General features: G+C 35.8%; 1 protein-coding gene across 1 annotated transcript in view; it reads right to left on the bottom strand.

Moving 5' to 3' along the window:
* Nucleotides 1-21,113, bottom strand: part of LOC150087645 (peroxiredoxin-6-like) — a 32,128-nt gene extending 11,015 nt beyond the window's left edge. Inside the window, exons 1-4 of the mRNA XM_090369899.1 lie at nt 20,903-21,113; nt 13,684-13,840; nt 4,870-5,007; nt 390-463 (exon numbers count right to left, since the gene is read on the bottom strand). Of these exons, the coding sequence (XP_090226025.1) occupies nt 390-463; nt 4,870-5,007; nt 13,684-13,840; nt 20,903-20,988 (455 nt within the window). The 5' untranslated portion in view covers nt 20,989-21,113. The remainder of the gene's footprint in view (nt 1-389; nt 464-4,869; nt 5,008-13,683; nt 13,841-20,902) is intronic.
* Between the last annotated feature and the right edge of the window lie 520 nt (nt 21,114-21,633).

Genomic DNA, 21,633 nt, shown 5'->3' with positions numbered 1-21,633 from the left:
CTAATCTGGAACAGAATGTAAAATCAGGAATCTGATTACAAAATTATAATCATGCTGTTTACATATAACAAACATTCATTTTAACAGAGATAAGAGTTGAACATAGTAACCAGGCTGAATTTGACTTGCAACCTGTGCAGTCAAATTCTCTTGCTCTCTCTTTTTTTTTTTTTGCTCCCTCCCATGTCCATTAAATAGATATGTAATTAAATAGAGATAAATCCATTAAATAGAGATAAATTCACCAAAATTACATGGGCAATTTATATTATACAATAAGTATTTAAAAAAAATAAATGCTACAAAGACAAGCAATTTCTTTACTTTTCACAAATCACTAATATCTGATGAGAAAAAAAAACAGCAAAAAATCTTTGGTTATAACTTACTCAAAGTTACGCCCAGTAGTTGCTGGATACAGCATAGATAGTTTCAGTTTCTTACCCGGTCCAATAACAAATACCTGTCAGAACATTAAAAAATTACGATGCAAGAAAAATTAATAAATAATTACTAATGATAAATCAAATCAATTTTTAATATTTATAAAATGTACTTATAGATATTAAAATGGGTGTGTCGATTGATTATATACCAATAACATATCAGCAACAAGGAACTTAATAAATGTAAACTGTTATAATTTTAATTCTCTCAAAGAATAAATGCTATTAAAACTATCTATTAATGGTGATCTGGGAGAAGGGAAACCGCAATCACAGTGACTGACTAGGCACATAAGGGAGAGGAAGGAAAGAGAGGAAGGAAGGAGAGAGGAAGGAAGGCAAGAGGAAAGAAAATCTCCATCAAATATCAAAAATTGGTGTCTGACTGCAGTAATTCAATAAATTTCCAAAACAGATGTGTCAGCTTGTTAGTAATAGAGTAAAATCACATTACAACAAGCTTCTTGGAAGTATACTAATCATTTTGTGCTGAATTTTCATTATAATGAATTACTGCTAAAAATTATTTCAAAATAAAATCATTATTTGTACATATAAATTCTTCAGCACTTTTCTATAAGGTGCAAGCAGTAATTTCTGCTTTATTTTACTTATATATTGACTTTAAAATCAATAATAAATAAATAAAATGACAATATGTACTACAAAAATAATATATGTATTCAAAATATAAAAGCATATTTTGATAATACCACACATTCAGAAATATAGTACAACAGACATAACTTATTGTTACTTTTCACACATTAATGCACCAATTTTGTTTTTTAATGTTTAACTTTTTTCTCCTTGCCATTAATATTCACACATGAAATTTTCCATGCAGCGTAAGCAAACAGCTAGAAAGGCACATGGTGTCCATTCTATGATATATATAGGCCTTTCGAAACCAGAGAACAAGATATCATTGTCCCTTTATCTAAGATGATGGAGAGACTGCATTTAGAGACTGCATATTGTGTCCAGACAGGCCATACCTGAAGGAAGACAGCTCCTAGAAGGGTTTCCAAGAAAGGCTTTTTTTTTTTTTTTTTTTTAAGGAGCATTAGCAACTAAGGCCATATTGCTCCGGGATATGCGGTGGTCATTCCCTGACCTTTCCGCATCCTCCGTATTTGGTGGTGACGGGCTCGAACCCCGGTCTAATCAAGAAGCATGTGCTACGCACTGCTGCTCCTTCCCACCTGGCTACGGAGGCGCCACCAAGAAAGGCAACTAGATTGATGAGCAGTATTCATTGTTCATATAAAGACTGGCTTAGAAGATGCAGAATGCAAAGCTTGACAACTATATCTTTAGGGGGGGGGGGGCAACCCAACTGAAGAGAATCAGTAAAATGAACATGGGAGATATAATTTCACTGGTAAAAGAGGGAAGAACTGGGAGCACAAATGCAAAATTTTGGGGAGAAATAGAAGGATGGAATTCATGAAGTTTACTTTTGGGTAATGTTTTGTTGATCACTAGAATGAATTGCCTGTAACAGTGTTTCAAGTGGTTTGGTAAAGTTCAAAATGTAACTAGATAGCCACTTTTTGGCAATGGAGAAGTGGGCTCAAAAGCAACTCACAGAATTACATTATGGCTTACAAAACTATACTATATTATAAAGAATAATTATAACAGTGCCAAAAATGATAGATAACAAACAAGAAAATGCAACTTTATCTAAAATGTTTATTTCTGCTTCATAGGTATTAATTAGGCATAACAAAATGCATCCCTAACCAATCCTACTTAGCATGCCACATGAACAACTTTGGAGAGAAATTGAAAAGGTATGATCTGATTGTAACCATACTTCAAAAGGCATGTGAATCGCACACGATAAAGATATGCTTGAATACATGGTGAAGAATGTCCTGCCAACCAGATAATGCCTCTCTTCACTTCACTATCAGAAAGCATCAGAACCTGAATAACATGTATTAATTGAAATGGAAAGGGCAGATAATAAATTTTTCCTTTGTAAATGTGACCTAATCCCAAACCTGGATTTATTTCTTTGCATCTATGTTATGATTTTTAATGCTATTTTTTCACTGATCAGCATCTATCACATATAATAAATTATTGGTGCACTGCACTCTGGTTTCACAAGAATATCTCGAAAAACTTTTCTTATTTGGGAACTGACTTCTGAATTACATTGTATAAGTGTGCGAAGTTCATAACTATTGTTAAGTGGCAGATATCCTGACTGATCTTATATTAAGGATTCCTTATGTGCTTTGATATAACAACTAGATCATAAGTATAGCGTAGCTTAATTTTCAGCACTCACCTCATAATAATACATGAATTTAATAAGACAACCATAGAATGGAATGTGCGCTTTCCTTTCTTAGGTAAATTTTAACACGTTTTAAAGCTCATGATTTAGTAAATTTTTAAATGTTTTTAAAATTCATAATTACACTAAGTTATGAATAGCTACTAATCAGAATTTAAAAGTTTTATAACTACTATGTACCTGTTATAAGTTTCATCAAACCAAGCAGATTTTTATGAGGTGAGTTCTGAAAATTAAGCTATGCTATACTTATGATCTAGTGGCAGATATCCCTAACAGATGCTCTGAAGATTGTTCTATGAAAGTCTATGACTTAATTTTCACAGGCTACTATTTTCTTCTGACTGAAATCCAGCCATATTACCATATCCTAATGACTCTTAAGCAGATAGTTATTTGGAGGCAGCATCATAAAATCCTTAGCTAAAGCTTGCAAACTGCATATCAATAAAGAGTGCAGGATAAGTAGGAGTTTCCTTACTAATAGCCTGATGAGCATGCCAGATATCAGTAGGGTGTCAGCTGAGGCTGCAGAGAGAACACTAAAAGAGCTCTACAAATCCAAGCTTTAGTTAGAGTCACCACATTATTTGGAGCTCCATATGGCTGGAAAGTGCAGTAAAATATAATATCACAACATTTTTAAATGTTTCTTGATTTCAGTCTGATGGTTAAAATAACAAAAGTGGAATACTGTAAGAAGCATTTTTGTTCTTTATGGCCACCAAAGCACTGTAACTTACTGAAATGCTAACCTATCTTGTATCTAACAGTAGTTTTTCATAACATTCTAGTAACTTCAGCAGCCATATGCAAGTTTAATAGTCAATCAGAAATGGCAGACTGACCTTACTCCCATATAGTCTCTTAAATCAAAGTTTTTACTGTAACTATTCAATATCAGAAAAATAAGAACTTTATAGTTAAAGTTAAGCAAGGCTACTATATATAAATATACACAGACTGTCAACATTGTATATTAAAAGCTACCTAATATTTTAAAACAATCTCTTCAGCATAAAACTTAAATATCTATCGATACAAAGTAGTCTTTGCTGACTGTAGATTAGGGAGTACACATGGGGAGGAAGAAGGAATGTCAAGTACAGCAATATTTAATAATAAATTAAATAGATTTATTGCTATAAAAGTGATAAAATTCATCTAATACAGTACTAAAATAAGATCAGGAACAACTCACACAGTACTAGAGATTCAAAGATGGGATGTATATGCATACTGTTATTTCTATTAAGAGTATGTCTAGCATGTACATGGACAGATTCCAATAAGCAGTGGGTCATGAAATCTAGTGCACTATTGATAATTTGAACATCATCTGATATGAGGTTATGTCTATACTGCCAACAGTGTAGTATAGTCGATTGGACAAAATCAGCATTCTAAATGGAAGTAATATGGTCTTTAAGTGGTTGTCCAGACAAATATAACTCATACTACATTCTCTACATAGTACATGATAAATACTCCAATCTTCTTGCAACTCTATAGGAAGGCAATGACAAACTGTTTTAGCTTGCATGCATGCCAAAAATAAGCTGAAACATTATAAAACTTTTTTGCATGCCATAGAAGAGAAAAAAATTATGAATCATTTTTTTTGGTATAAAAAGTAACAATATTGAGCATTTTACTGCTATATAATTTTTCACCGAAATGAAGACTTCTTTTTCAACTATAATTATCTTGCAGAGTATACTAGCACTTGATAATTTACATAGACAGTGTCCTACAACCCCCACAGGTGAAAACCAACAATGTTGTGTTGTACATTGTTGAATGTACGATTACGAACCTAAGGGGGCATAAATTCAAATTAAGAAAGGATAGATGTAGAATAGATGTGCAGAAATTTGCCTTTAGCCAGCAGGTGGTTAATTGCTGGAACAAACTTCCATCTGTCGTTGTGGAAGTTGATAGGTTGAATAAATTTAAGGAGGAACTGGACAGGCATTTGGAAGGAATGGTGTGATTTTTTTTTTTTTTTGGCTGATGCTGCATAAGCTCATACACTTGCTTTCTTGCATCACATGCCACTACTACTACTACATACATTACATTACATACATATATACAAATAACTCTTACTGCACGGCAAGTGAGGGGAAGGCCTTCCTTATCCTTTTCTACGGGGTCTACCATACCCAACTGAACAGCTAAGTCACGCTTTGGATCAGAAATGATAGGATAGGGAACATCCTCAATCTTAGCATAACACTGGATGTCCTGTAAAATAAAAAATTAAAATATTATTAGTTTGTATTATATAATTTAATGCAAAACTTTAACTGGATGATTAAACAACTTAACTACCATTATGTGTAAACTACTAAATAAATTAACCATACCACTTGATTTTTATTCTTAAAATCAAGGAGAGGATAAAATATTAAAATTAATAGACAGAGGCACTTGGAGTCCACTTAATTAATAAGTTTGGCCTGATAACAACATATGTACACCATCTTAACTAAAAAAGATCCTTCATACTACATTACCAAAACATAATGTAAGTTATTTACATTGATCAATGACACACACACACACACAGTTCCCGCTTTCCGAGTTCCAGGGTTAAGAGTTTTTTTGTTTTTTTTCCAAGTATCAAAAAAATCAAAAATATGAACATTAATTGCAAAAAATTAATGTTAAACTTTCATAAATACTGCATTTCAAACTACGTGCATAGCTATACAATACAGTGTACCCCACTTTACGATATTAATCCATTCCAGAGACACCATTGTATCGTAAAAATACAATATCGTAATGTGAACCCAATAACGCATTGTTTTTTGGTAATTCGTTCCATGACCTCGGAAGTTGAAATTTTCGCTGTATAACTCTCTAAAATGTCATTTTTATAGTGTAAATTGTATTAGTTAACCAATTCAAATCATTAAAATGCACTACACTTTCATCGTTTCATATGTTCTGTTATAAGAACCAATTTTGAACGGCTTTGTGATATTTTTCTAAAGTACATTTCTGGAGGTCACGACCATAAAACAATAAAAACAATTTGCACTTTCCGGTTTATTGGGCTTTTCTGTTACTGCAAGCAATTATAAAACGGGTAGTAAACTCCATGTTACTGCATTTGCAAAAATACCAATAGCTGGAATTGTGTGGTTTTTTACGTTTTATGGTGAAATGTGTTTCCCCGTTATTGAAATCTTCAATCGTATAAAAAAACAAATAAATTTTCAGAATCTTCTCTTCATTCTTTTTTTTTAAGCTTCGTAAACTTGTTACTCCACGCAAATTGTGTTAGTTGCAATTTGTGCGTTCTGTTAAAAAATGCTTATGCATGCTATTAGAAATTTATAAAAAGAGATGATTATCTTGGAAACAAACGCCTCGAAGCATTTCTGAAGAAGACGACTCCTTGGGCAACAAACCAATGAGTGCCAAGCCAATAATAAGTGATCAACAAGCGTGCATTTAGTTGATGATGATGAAGAATAAACATTCTTTAACATTTGTAGTCATAAATAATTTCTTTATTATTATAATTTGCTTGATTTTACAGGCTACACTTTCATTTCTTTGGATAAATCAATCATTGTTTAAACAAACTAATTAGCTAACTAATTTCATTGTTTAGAATGTAACACCTATTTTTAACATTATGTGGGAAATAAATTCCTACTTTACTTCCTAAAATGGGACATTTTAGTGCTAAGGTTACCCAAATCATTGATACCAAGCCCTAAATATTGTGGGTCTGTAATTTTAGTATTGCAGCCTGCAGATGAGTGGCTAAGCTGCACTGATTTCATTGTGGTTACAGATGGATAATCCTGCAGTTGTCCACCACCACCAGTCTCTGGCTTGTGTACTATTTTTAATAGTGTGGTGAACCATTAAATGGATTTATCATTATTATTCTTAAATATGCAGGAACTCCCCGACTTATGTAATACTCTACTTACAGAAATTCGACTTTATGTAAGTTTTTGCCGGCCGGTGCAAACTTAAAAAATCTTCAAAAAGGCCTGCGAGGTTGGGAAAGTTCACATTCATAAAGACTACACTCAACACCAACCATGGAATTAAATAATATTTAATTCTTAAAATATAAAATGCAATATAAAACATGTACATGTAAAATAAAATAAAAATATAAAAACTGGTCTATTTACAATAATAAAAGCACTAAAAATTATTAAAATGCTGTGACTAAAATCCTTCAAATGCCAAAACACTAAAATACCGGTACCCGTAGCTTTCGGAAGCGACCGCCTCCTTTCTCAACAGTGTATTACTATTGTACATCACATCCTTAAGTAGCAGGCCCACAGCACTCACACACGTGGTTCCACAGGAACATGATCGGTATTCCCCACCTGTATACTGGGACTGGAAATGGCTCAGGAGCATGTTACACAAAACCGATCGTCCTGTCGGAGAACAACGGCCTCAAAAAGGGGGTGCAAACAAACACTCCTATCTCTATTAATAATGTTATTAGATGAATTAATTCGCAAGCTCTCGAGCCACTTGCGTTCCCAGAACCCATGTGCAAGGTTCACAATGACCGCTCCTTCTGGGGATATCTGGTGTTGCTTCTCCCAAAAATGCTCCGCCACAGCAGACTTCCCATAATTCGCGTTTATAGCATTCATGTGCTCCCCAAGACGATCCTTGATCTTTTACAGGACACCACTACGTATAAAGTCACCCAGAGAAATCCGTTAGTTGGTCTAGAACGGTAGGTTAATAGTACTATACAGCATTGGCAGAAGGCAGGAAAGATATCCAGAGGTTTTTTGGTCTTTGCATGCAGCAGGATGTCGGCTGCCCAGGTTTTAAGGTCTCCCGAAGACACACAAAGTGGGTGTTCCACTTAGACCGATTGTGTCTTTTGTAGGTAGTTCCACCCATTCCCTGTCGAGATTCTTAGCCAGGTTGATTGCCCCTATAGTGGGACGTTCTAGTTTTGTTATTAAGGACAGTAAGGATTTTGTGGGTTTCGTGAAAGATCAGATTATAGGGGAAGGTGAGATTATGATCTCATTTGATGTTTCCCTGTTTACATGTATCTCCATTAAGCATGGGGTCCAATGTGTAAGAATGGCTCTGGAGAAGGATGATACTTTAAGTACAAGGTCTCTGTTAGATATTGATGTAATAAGGTGTAGAGTTTTGCCTCTCTAGTACTACTATGGTTTTTCAAGATATTATGTATAAGCAGGTCCCTGGCACAGCCATGGGTTCCCCCCATTAGCGCTATTGTAGCTAATTTAGCCAAGGAGGAACTGGAAAATAGGATTTTTGATGGGTTGGAATTCCCCATTCGTAAATGGAAAAAGGTATGTGGATGACACGTTTACCATTATACAGAAGGGGAAGGAAGATGAAGTGCTTAATGTGCTTAATAGCTTCTCCCCTTTCATTCAATTTACCTCGGAGGTGGAAGCAGCTGGAACCCTCCCTTTCCTTGATGTATTGGTGGTTAAGAGAAGGTTTTAGGCTAAGAACTGAAGTTTATCGAAAGCCTATGCGCCGGAGTCAGTACACTCATTATAGCTTGGCACAAACTAATGAATACAAGGATAGTGTGGCCAGGCATTATTTGATAGAGTTGGCTCCCACTGCAGTACCCCGAGGTTAGGGAAAAGGAAATTAGTAGTCACAGCAGACCTCAGAAAATGCGGCTACCCCCAGAGGGTCTTGGACAAATACAATAGAGGGGTGATGTCCAATGCTAGTGAGCCATCTGCACCAACCACCACTGTATACATTCCCTACTATCCGGGCCTTACTGAACGTATTGCACGAGCATTACGTGAGTTTCAGACCTGCTGTGTGCAGCTTCCGGGACAAAGGTTGCCCACGGTGGTGTCCCAAGTTAAAGACCCCATAACAAAAGAGGCTAGTAGTGGGGTAGTATATGAGATTAAGTGTTCAGATTGTGGGGAATGTTATGTTGGTGAGACGGGACAGCGGTTCAAGGATCGTCTGGGGGAGCACATGAATGCTATAAAGACCGCGAATTATGGGAAGTCTGCTGTGGCAGAGCATTTTTGGGAGAAGCAACACCAGATATCCCCAGAAGAAGGAGCGGTCATTGTGGATAGTGTGCGTGGATTCTGGGAACAAAGTGGCTCGAGAGCTTGCGAATTAGTTCATCTAATAACTTTATTAATAGAGATAGGGGTGTTCGTTTGCACCCCCTTTTTGAGGCCGTTGTCCTCCGATGGGATGATCGGTTTTGTAGCTATTTCCGGTCCCAGTAAGCAGGTGGGGAATACCGATCATGTTCCTGTGGAACCACGTGTGTGAGTGCTGTGGGCCTGCTACTTAAGGATGTGATGTACAATAGTAATACACTGTTGAGAAAGGAGGTGGTCGCTTCCGAAAGCTACGGTTACTGGTATTTTAGTGTTTTAGCATTTGAAGGATTTTAGTCACAGCATTTTAATAATTTTTAGTGCTTTTATTATTGTAAATAGACCAGTTTTTGTTTTTATTTTTATATTTTATTTTATATGTACATATTTTATATTGCATTTTATATTTTATATTCTAAGAATTAAATATTATTTAATTCCATGGTTGGTGTTGAGTGTAGTCTTTATGAACTTAAAAAATTCTTGGAAACGTATTCTTCAACCCATAGAAATAAATGGGTATCGTGAAAATATCGTAATGTGAATCCAATAACACTGGTTTTTTTTTGGTTTTTTTTTTTTGTAATTCATTCCTTGGAAGTTGAGAATTTTGCTATATTACTAAGCTATTTATCTCTCTAAAAGGTCATATTTATAATGGAAATTGCACTACCCTTTCACCATTACCATATGTTCCCGTTATAAGAATTAATTTTGAATGCCTTTGTGATATTTTTCTAAAGCACGTTTCTGGAAGTCACAACCAAAAAATAAAAACAATTTGCACTTTCCAATTTACTGGGCTTTTCTATTAGTGCATCTAATTATAAAAGGGTAGTAAACTCGATCTTATTGCATTTGTGATAATACCGACAACTGGAATTCTGTGGGTTTTTACGTTATGGTATTATAGTGAAATGTGTTCCCCTTCACTGAAATCTTCAATCATATAAAAACAATTTTTGAAACTCCTCTTAATTCCTATTTACGTATTACAATGATGAAGGGAAAGCGACCAATGAAAACTGCAAGTGGTGGTAGCGCCAGGAAACGAAATGAAGATGAAAATGATTAAGTACGAAGCAGGACAAAGTTTGTTGTCATCTTTGCAAGGGAATTAGGTCTTGCTGCTTCAATAGTGAATACTACTTTAAAGGACAGTCAGTGAGTGTATAAAAGAACATGTCAAAGGAACAATGCACTTAATATCAACAGTGATCACAAAACAGCGTTCAGGTGCTATATCAAAGATGGTAATATGGATGGAAAATCAGGTTCAGAAGCGAGTTCCTCTGATTCTAATGACCACTCAAGCAAAAGCAACAAGTATTTATAAAGATATTAAGGATAAGTGAACCCCAACCCAAGTTCGTGGCAAGCAGGTTGTTATTTGGTTTTTAGGAGCATTAGCAACTAAGGCCATATTGCTCCGGGGATATGCAGTGGTCATTCCCTGACCTTTCCACATCCTCCGTATTTGGTGGTCACGGGCTCGAAACCCGGTCTAATCAAGAAGCGTGTGCTACGCACTGCTGCTCCTGCCCACCTGGCTACGGAGGCACCTTCGTGGCAAGCAACGAGTGGTTTAATAGGGTCAAGCATCGCGCTGGTTTGCACAATGTTAAAGTATGTGGTGAAGTCACCAGTGCCGATTCTGCAGCTGCAGAGAAATTTTGTGATGCGTTGGAAAAAATTATTGATGAAGGCACTATTCAATGCAGCAATTTTTTAACGTTGATGAAACTGCTCTGTACTGGAAAAAAAATGCCGATCGAACATACTTTGCCAAAGAGGAAAATACAATGCCAGGTTTCAAGGCATCAAACGATAGGGCCACGCTCTTGATTGGGGCTAATTCAGCGGGAGATTACAGATTAAAACCACTGCTTGTGTACCATTCTGGAAATCCTCGTGCATTTAAGGGCATCAATAAAGCCACCCTACCCGTGCATTTCCGATCAAACCAGAGAGCATGGATAACAATATCTCTCTTTGAGGATTGGTTTAAATGCTGCTTCATTCCCGAGTTTGAAAAATATTGTAAAGACAACGATGTTCCTTTCACAATTTTGCTTCTATTAGGTAATGATCCTGGTCATCCTATGCATCTAAATGATTTCGATTTGAACGTGAGTCATATTTCTACTGCCAAACACAACTTTGCTCATCCAACCTATGGATCAGAGTGTTATTTCAAATTTAAAAGCATAATATTTACGGACAACATTTGCTCAGGCATTGTCTGCAGTAGACAATGAGAAAATTTTACGTTGAGAGACTTTTGGAATTCTTACAATATTTACCATGCCATCTTAAACATTAACAAGGCCTGGGTGGAAATTACTAAAAGTTGTTTAAATGGCGCATGGAAGAAAATATGCCCAAGGCACATAAAAGGCTACGAATAATTTGAAAAAGACGAATCATATGAAGAGGTTACAGATAAGATTGTAAAGGTTGCAGAGCTAATTCAGTTGGAGGTTGATGCCAAAGACATGGAGGAGTTAATAGAGGAAGAAGAGAAGGAATTATCTAACGAATAACATACTGACTTGCAGGCAGCAATAGCGAAAGAACAAAATGCTGACGAAGCTCAAGATGAACCAAATGAGCAGCCGAGATGCTTCATCACCAGAGAGATGGCAATGGCATTTTGTGAAATTGCATCGGCAATGGCAAGGTTTGAGAAGATGGATCCTGACAGCGAACAATTCTTAAAAGTTAACAGAGGGGTGAATGATATGCTTGCTTACTACAAAGAAATCTATGATGAAAAGAAAAAAGCCACCGTCCAGTCCATTAATCCATTAATATGTTCTTTTGTAAGGTTGAGCGGCCGACCCCTCCTAAATCTCCACAGCCCTCAACCTCAGCAGTGGCATAATTATGAGGTGAAGACGCTGATTCTAGCAACAATGCTCGAGAAGTAAAACTTACTGACGTTATGCCTGTCTCCTCTCTTTTTTTGTAATTTTATAATTTAAAAAATTTTTTTAAATTGCATGCTTTTGTAATTTTTAAATTGCACGCTTTTGCGCATGAGATAAAAAATTGAATAAATACAATAAATAACTCTATTTACATGTTCGTTGAACATTTCTTTTTTGATTCAATCAATTCAGTGAGCAGTTGCAAGTGCTACACAAGCATGGAGGAAATTCCCTGACTTACGTAAAATCCGATTTACGTTGCATTCCGCGGAACACAACCCTTATGTAAGTCGGGGAGGTTCTGTATTGATAATGCAGGATCATCTAGACAAGGCTACAATTATACTTCAGACACAGCACGGGTTTCTTAAAGGGAAGTCTTGTCTGACCAATTTGACTGTATACTATGATGGAGTTACAAAGGAGCTGGATACAAAAAATAATTTTGATATCATATACTTGAATTTCAGGAAAACTTTTGATATTGTTGCACATAAAAGACTGCTGTACAAATTGGAGCCGTATGGCATTAATGGCAAGTTTCTAATATGGATAAAGGGATGGTTGAGCGGGAGAAGACAAAGAGTGGTAATCAATGGGCACTGCTATTTACGGACTAATGTCAGGTGGAGTCCCCAGAGTTTGATGATGGGCCCACTGTTGTTTTCTATATTTATTAATGTTGTAGGGTGGTTAATGTCAGAAATGACTGTATGCTACTGCAACAGTATCTAGACAAATTAGGCAGATGGGCTGAGAAATGGCAATTGAAGTTTAACATTGACAAATGCAAATTACTGCATATGGGTATCAGTAACCCCAGAGTATCATACTAACTATGTGGTACTTCACTCAGGGTAGTGGAAAATATAATTGTGCAGTTGGATATGAAGATCTGTGAGCAATGCAGACAGGCTGTCAGGACAGCTCAAGGGGTTTTGTCAATGATATACAGGAATTTTGCTTGCAGAGATAAGGAAGTGATTATGGTCAGTGATTATGAAATGGTCAGGTTACATCTTGAGTACTGCACACAAGTCTGGAGGCCTCATTTTAAGAAAAATGTAGAGCTGTTGGAAGGAGTATAGAGAAGGGAATGAGATTGGTGAGGGGAACAAATGGGTGCTCTTACCAAGAAAGGCTTCAGTTCTGCAAATTTCAGTGTCTGTAGACTAGGCACCTATGGGGTGATCTGATTGCGGTGTTTAAGGCTTTGAATGGATTGAGTAAGCTCAATCCAGTCAAAGCCTTAAACCTCAATCCATGTAAGCTTCAATCCATGCTAATGGGATTTTTCCTCCTGCCCAGACTAGACACATGAGGGGGCACAAATTCAAATTCAGGAAGGGTGGTTGCAGAATAGACGTGAGGAAGTTTGCCTTTAGTCAGTGGATGGTTGATTGCTGAAACAAACTTCCATCCATTTCTGTGGAAGTTGATAGGTTAAATAAATTCAAGGAACGTCTAGACTATCTCTTGGAAGGGATGAATAGGTGAAATTAGAGGAGTCTTTTTTTTTATTTATTTATTTATTTTTTTGGTTGATGCTGTATAAGCTTGTTTTCTTGTGTCATTTGCCACTACTAATGCTAATAATAATAGTATTTATTTGTATTCATTTATTTTTATAGTTCAATTTTGTGTATTATTAACCACAACCTATTGGGGTAAGGAGAGTACTCTCAAGTTTATCATGCATTCATACTGATTTACCAAATGTTGTACTCTGTTATTATAAGGTGCATAAGGTTATAATCATATAAGACTATTCAATCAATCTCTAGAATTATGACAATTTTCTAGCCATTTATATCGTAGGTTATGAGTGGGAAAGAGCAAGCAACATTTAATTTTACCTTAATCCATCCCTTATGAGATTCCACATCATCGCATGAAAGGGCAATAAGCTTGACTCCACGCTTTTCAAATTCAGGAACTAGTTGAGCTACTCTACCCAATTCAGTAGTGCATACTGGAGTATAATCAGCAGGATGAGAAAACAAGATACCCCATCTAAAATGGTACAGAAACAAAAAATATACTGGCATTTAACAGTTCTCACAATGCATTTGGCTTAAAAAATAAATTAAGTTTGAATGGTTTTAAATGAAAACAATTATATCTGAATTTGATACATAGAAAATTTAATATAAAATTTTATTTCAGCTATCAAAATTTTATTTTATTTTATTTTTGAAATCATAAATTCATGGTGTACAACTATGTTGTAGTTTTCATTAGCAGCACAAAGAAATGTTTACACTTTACATATGAACATTCTATTAAGAACAGCCATGGTATTCTTTCTAAAAATAAAAATTAAAAGCACCTTTAAAAAAATAAGTCATCCACTCATTCAAAATTATATTCACTGGCATAATATGTGCCTCGAAATGCTTAAGGCCTCTAACAAGTTTCATTAGTAAGTTGCCCATTATCACGTGGAATTTAATAATGCTATGTTATGGTTAACTTCCAGATTAACTTGATGTTTCAAATATTTTAATAAATAAATTACGCTCAAAATTAAGAAAGAAAATGAAAGAATGCATGCATTATAAAAATGACTATTATGAAAAAAAGAAAAAAAAAATGCATGGAAATTAAAGTTAAAACAAACAGTGTGCCTCTATTTGTCAAAAGTAAGTATTAACTTACTCATTTCAAGAAACTGAGTATTGCCTACATAATCAAAATCCACATTTAAAATAAAAGAAAAAGAATTCTTTGTATAAATTAAAATCAATTCTAAGATAAATTTCAGTTCATAATCAAAATGTTATGAAATGTAAAATTTATTCTGAATTATCTACATCCCAAGTGCAATTACTAAAAACAAAAAAAAAAAAAAAAAAAAAATTGTAATTATTTAAATTATTTTCTAGATGTTTTAAATCTCAATCCTATACCTTAAGCAAACCTGATCATAGAAACAAAAACAGAACTAACCATCACATATACTCTACTTCAAAAACAGCAAAGAGTAACTTATATAACTAAGACCCTGCATATTAAAATTTGAAGGAACTCCTACTCCAATACACACTTTTTTAGATAACAGGTGTGACAGGTCTTTATAGCACACATTTGACAATAAAAAAAAAAAAAGTTGTGCAAATAGCAGAGTTCAATCAGCATTGTGATACTATGCAGTTTGAATAATTTCATGTGACATTATAGCAAGTAAAAGCATATGAAGTTAACAACTATTGACCATATGTGTATCGTGGCATGTGTGTGTGTGTGTGTGTGTGTGTGTGTGTGTGTGTGTGTGTGTGTGTGTGTGTGTGTGTGTGTGTGTGTGTGTGTGTGTGTGTGTGTATTTATTTGTCCTAGTTACCTAAAACAGAAGCAATCCAGAGGCCTAATTTCTGGTAACTAACCTATATAGTTCTATATTTTTAAAGTTGGTTTTGTTTTTAAGGAAGATGGAGACACAAAATAATGAGAAGAGAAGTAGCAAACTATACTATAGGGGCTGCAATCTGGTAGCAGTTATGTTAGTGGTTCTGCCCCTCTGGTCCTAGTATCAAATGCTATGCTTTTGCCTGGTTTGAATTCACTGGCTTCCTTATACAAGGTGCATTCAAGTTATAAGGTCTCCAAATTTATTTCTCGAAGTACACAAGGTGCCTCACTTTTCAACATAGTCTCCTAGAAGCTGCATACATTTTTCACACCTGTTCTTCCAAGCTGTGAAGGCATTAGCAGAGCTTTCTTTGGAGGTATGTTTGGCACACTAGTAAATGGCAGAAGCAACTGCTTGTCAGCTAGAAAATCTGCCACAAAGAGCATCCTTCATTGTTGGGGACAACCAAAAGTCAGTATATATTTTTTTAAGTCCTGGGAGGAACTTTTTCTACCAAACTTCTTCACATGAGTTTCCTGTAATTGTACTGCCAGTACACAGTGTGTATGGATTATTCCAATCCAGAAAACAGCAACCAACATTTTCTCTGCACTTGCAGCAACATGGAACTTTTTGGGTGGTGGTGAATCAGTGTGCTTCCACTGGGCAGATTGACATTTTGCTTCTAGAGTGAAGAGTGGAACCCATGTCTCATTCATTATGACAATTGAGGAAAAAGAAAGATCCATTCACTGCAACATCTCAAGTGAGCACTGCTTCTCACAAGCAGATACAATTGTCTTTCTGTGTGTCTTCTTGATGAGTGAAGGATGCCATTTTAAGTATTATAAACATAGTACACTGTTTAGGGTACTACAATCAATGACACTGCATTGTGCTGCCATCTGAAAACATTCAGAACTGACAGTTACACTAAAAGCAGTCTCATGCATACATGTTGATTATTTAATGAGAAATAAGTTTGGAGACCTTATAACTTGAACACACCTCATACTACTAACTAGTGGGTGAGAACTAGTCATGCACATTCTGTGAAACTTGTACATTGCATTCTTCCTTGTTTTCTGCTTGTGAACTCTTTCATAAGTGGGTTTCTGTAGAACATGCACACATCCCAGAGTGAATTGTTTTGAGGAATTCAGATAGGAATTTGTTTCTATTTTGACTTTATAAGTTGACATTACAGTTAGATTATTGACAAAAATAAAATCAAAATATTGTTAAAATAGAAAAAAAAAAACAGCATAGGAAACTTAATGTAAAAAAATAATAATAACTTATTTTTTCCTTTGCAGTAATATCCACTTCATTTACACTGAATGACCACTTTATTAGGTACAACTACCCAATAGTAAACAGGACCCCCTTTAGCCCTCAGAACCTGATTCATGTTGGCATGGGCTCAACTTATTCCATATCAAGATTAAGGGCATTCTGTAAGCTTTCAAAAAAAAAAAAAAAAGTCTAAAATAGCAATTAGTTGAGGAACATCTGTTCATAGAACTGTATTTCATAATATCATTACTGGATGGATGAGCATATAGATAATCTGTTGACGTATGGTTAGTCAAGGAGGGAGATGGAAATTAATAAGTAGCAAGAGTTCTAGAGAATCATAATTCTTAGGCAGAATTTTGAAGAGGAACTTGAGATAAGCCAAGATTCTTCTGACATTGAGAGTTTTGAGATGAAAGTATACACAGACAGATAGATTGGTGGTATAGTAGTGGTAGAATAAAATGGTGGTATAGTAGTTGTTGTTGTTATTTGGTTTTTAGGAGCATTAGCAACTAAGGCCATATTGCTCCGGGAATATGCGGTGGTCATTCCCTGACCTTTCCGCTTCCTCCGTATTTGGTGGTGACGGGATTGAACCCCAGTCTAATCAAGAAGTGTGTGCTTCGCACTGCTGCTCCTTCCCACCTGGCTACAGAGGCGCCCTTGGTATAGTAGTGGTAAAATAGTAGATGTCTGGAGTGGAGGAGAAGGGACAAAGCTATGCTGGCTGGCTTCAAGTTTATTCAACTGAATCTTTCAATAAGGATTCCAAACAACAGAGGCATAGTTGATGACTGGGGCAGTATACCTGAAATCTGTAAAGTGGAAAGTATGTCACTTGGTAAAGCCAATAATTTTAAATGCTTTTCTGATAACATGAAAGATAGGGCTGACAAATCTGTTGCTTGACATGATGGCTCCAAAGTCTGTATCTTAATCACTCTTCTGATATATGCAAATTCTATATAGTAGAGATAGTCAGGATAACATATGAAAGTTGAGAAAGAGACTGATTGAGAGATGGAGTTAGAAAGAGAGTCAACTGTCTAAGGCCCATTTGCACACTAGTTTGTTTAGAGCAGTTTTTCTAAGTCAGTTGGTTCAGAAATAGATGAGGTAGCATTTGAAATAATATATCTTTTACTTACAATTCTAACAATTCAGCAAAGATCACAGTTATATGCACACGGACATCTCAGGAAATAGTTTACCTATATGGATCTTAAATGTTCTTTCAGTAGCACAGTGTGCAGATATATCAAGAAATGGAAACTGGTGAAATAATGAACATAATTTGCCTTTAATTTTTTAAAGAATTATTCTCAGAAATTTCATGGTACTTTCTGTATCACTTCTTCAGTGAATTCCTGTAATGCTATCCTTATGACATCATCACATACCAATGATATATACGAGGCTGATGATGTTATTCATGTTCTACAGTAAAAACATATCTTTAATTAATTTTTAAAAATTAAAAAAAACTCTTTAGACTTAAACCTTACTTAAATTTGCATTCAAGCAAATGCAAATTTAAAAATGCACCCTTCAACCTATGCTTTGATTAGAGGAGAACATGTCAATAGGAATGCCTGCTACCTGAAATGTGCAGCAGGCACACAAACAGTTTGATTCCAGATGCTTCAATGTCACAAAGCCAGAGTGTTATCAATTGGAGAAAAGCAAACTAATTATCAATAACTCTTCATGACATATGTCAATTAATACATGCATAGAATTAGATTTAACTTAATCACAAATTTTTACTAACTGTGTGATAATTAACAGAATTTCTGGAATTTTCTGTGAAGAATTCAAAGAAAATATTGTCAATGGGTATTAGGAATGTGGATAAAGCACACAGCGTACCTTTCCCTACCAATATTCTCTAAATTAATATAGTGTATTTTCTCTTTTCATTTCACTATATAACATTTACAACAGTGGTGGATTCAGGGTAGGGGCACTGGGGCATGTGCCCCTCCATTGTTTTTTGGTGAATATACACCAAAATAATTTTTTTTATTTTGATGCTTAACAAATGCCAGAAGAGCAAAAAACCACGATCACATTGTTCTTGTACTCAAGTCTCATACTCACATTGTCTGTGAAATGCCAAAAATATTGTAATTGTTTTTGGATAATATACTGATTTAAAAAAAAAAACTTTTTTTACCAATATAGGAAACAGACACTACACCCATACAATGTGTATATTGAAGTTGTTTATTGGGTGGGTGTAGATATTATAAACAGCTACTTAAAATAAAATACAAACTAATCCAAAACTACACAATTTTGCTACATTTCTTTGAAATTCACTTTGGAAATTGGCCTTCAGACAATATGATACTTGATGCTACTTGTTGGTTGCCACCAGTAATAAAATTACAAATTTTGGCCACCACTGTAAAATTTCTCAAACTCTTATCTTCAGGGACTCACATCTGGGGAGCATGGGCTTGGCACACCTAGGGTCCTGAGCTGGATATCACAATCCTTCCATCCTTCTCTTTCTTGGCGATTCCCTTTTACTCTTTCTCTTTCAGGGTAGGAGAATATACACCAATCTTTTAAATTCCCTTTAGCACTGTGACTGAGCTATTTTCAAATGACTACAGTTGGCACACTTATGTGATCGCCGTTCTAGTTCAAGGGGTCATGCAGTTTGATCACGTGTAATGTTTACTTCAAAGTAATTCAGACTTTAGCTATGTGCCTGTGTCTGCCAGTCACATTATGTTTGAGTGTCATATTTGTTTTGTTCTGTGCATTATTTTGTGCTTTCTTTGTGCACAAACACGGCACAAAATGGTGCCCCTCCTGTCATTTTTTTCTGGATCCGCCACTGGCCGGTGCAGTAAAAGCCTCAGACTTCCTTGCACCATATGGCTAAATATAATAATAATACCTCTTCTGTGCTCTAGATCTTGGGCTCACATCTGGTGAGTAGTGGCTTGGCAAACCCAGGGTCCTGAGCTGGATATCATCATTCTTTTCTTTCTTGGTGATTCCCTTCTACTTCTCTATCTCTCTCTCTCTCTCTCTCTCAGCGTAACGTGAGAATTTTTGTTTTGGCTGGTGCAGCATAACCCTAAGTTTCCATGCACCATATGGCTAATAATAATATAAAAAGTGGAATGTGGAAAATAATATAAAAAGTAAAATATGAAAAAGTCTGCAAAAGAACTGATTATTATGTTTAATTATAAACACATTCCTGGGATCAATGCCAGATTTAGGTTGTCTGGTGCCCTGGAACACAAATATTAAATGGTAAAAAAAAAAAAAAAGGAATTGAGTTGGTCCGAGGCCTGACAAGTTTTGCGCTAGGCCAAAATGGCACCAGGATGTGCCCTTGCTACAGTGGCTATGGCCTTGAATGTGGAGAAACCTGTAAAAATTTTCATCTGATAGCTCTTTCGTGGTATAATAATAGAAATGAATACATTCTATTTCCTGTATCATGTATGAGCAGAGAGTGCGAAAGAAATAACAAATCCCTGCATTCACAGGGCCTCGTATCTGGTGAGTATGGGCTTGGCACACCCAGGGTCCTGAGCTGGATATCACCATTCTTCTATTTCTTGGTGATTTCCTTCTACTTTTGACTCTGGCGCCTCCGTAGCCAGGTGGGCAGGAGCAACAGTGCATAGCACACGCTTCTTGATTAGACCGGGGTTCAAGCCCGTGACAACCAAATACGGAGGATGCGGAAAGGTCAGGGAATGACCACCGCATATCCCCGGAGCAATATGGCCTTAGTTGCTAATGCTCCTAAAAACCAAATAACAAACAAACAAACAAACAAACTTTTGACTCTCTCTCTCTCTCTCTCAGGGTAACTCGGGAATTATTTTTTTTATTTTTTATTTTTTATTTTTTGGCTGGTGCAGCATAAGCTTCAGGCTTCCTTGCACCATATAGCTAATAATAATATTAATAATAAACAGCCGAAATCATACTAACATGGAAGGCGGGTAAAGGCCGCATCCTGGCACCATCCGCATCTAGCCCTGCTCCTCGAAGTTGGAAAAAATGAAATATATCTTTTCATGTTTATTGAGTAAAAACAACAAAATGAACTCGGAGACCATATGTTTGAAGATAAGGACATGGCAATATCTTGTTTGCATACAGGCGCTTTAATGAGTTTACAAGGCGCACAGCAATGTGGCACTTTCCGCAGATGTCATAAACGCCGGTTACCAAACACTCGAAGTCAGAAAATACTGATCCTTTCTATCCTATTCAATTAAACTATTAACATCAACTTAACGGCTAAATAAATCATCAATTTAAATGTGCAAAGCTAAACATTAAACAAATACTGAAATTCATTGAAAAATTTATAAACAATTTAGAGTAAATTCAAATATTTTTCTTTGTTATTAAATAATAAATATAAACCACTGAGAGGTACATACGAGTCACCTAACCACTTATGGAATTCAATCCGACCGATAGAAGTGTCTACTGTAAAATCGGGGAACAGATCGCCAAGATTAACCATCACGAAAAATTAAACGTTGACAACGAACACTATAAAACGTAAACGAAAAATGAACCCAAAGGAATTTACGCGTAACACAAACCGATTCAAGTGCTTTCTGTAGGCACTGTTCACTAATTTCATCAATTACTTGCTCACGAAACTCTCGAAAACTTCGTGCACACCTCCCCTTTGGCGATTGGATTAATGACACCGCTAAAAATGTTGTATTTAATGGACGATATTAGAAAAAAAAATTAAGGATACCCAAACTTTTGACGCACAAAAGTTTTACATAAAATTAACACAGCTCGGTTAGTTTTAAAAATTAACAAAAGTACGGTTAGTTTCTTATCCAATCTGCAGATCAAAAGAACATGGGGTACAAGTCCAATTCTCTTACGAAGAAAGCCTTAAGTTCTGCAAATTGCAGCGTCAGGAGACTAGGTACCTGCGACGTGACTGATTGAGGTGTATAAGGCCTTGAATTAGTAGTAGTAATCGATGCATGTGATGTTAGAAAGCAAACTAATGTAGCATTAGCCGCCTCCCCCACAAAAAACAACAACATTTCACACATTTATTCCATGTAAATGTTTGTCCAGTTCCTCCTTGAATTTATTTAAGCTATCAACTTCCACAACGGCTGATGGAAATGTGTTCCTG

This window comes from Mastigoproctus giganteus, chromosome 3 (assembly GCF_048544385.1).
Source record: "Mastigoproctus giganteus isolate SK-2022 chromosome 3, ASM4854438v1, whole genome shotgun sequence".
Taxonomy (NCBI): Eukaryota; Metazoa; Arthropoda; class Arachnida; order Uropygi; family Thelyphonidae; genus Mastigoproctus; species Mastigoproctus giganteus.
Note: the sequence above shows the minus strand (reverse complement) of the source record. Positions and strands in the feature narration are given on the sequence as shown.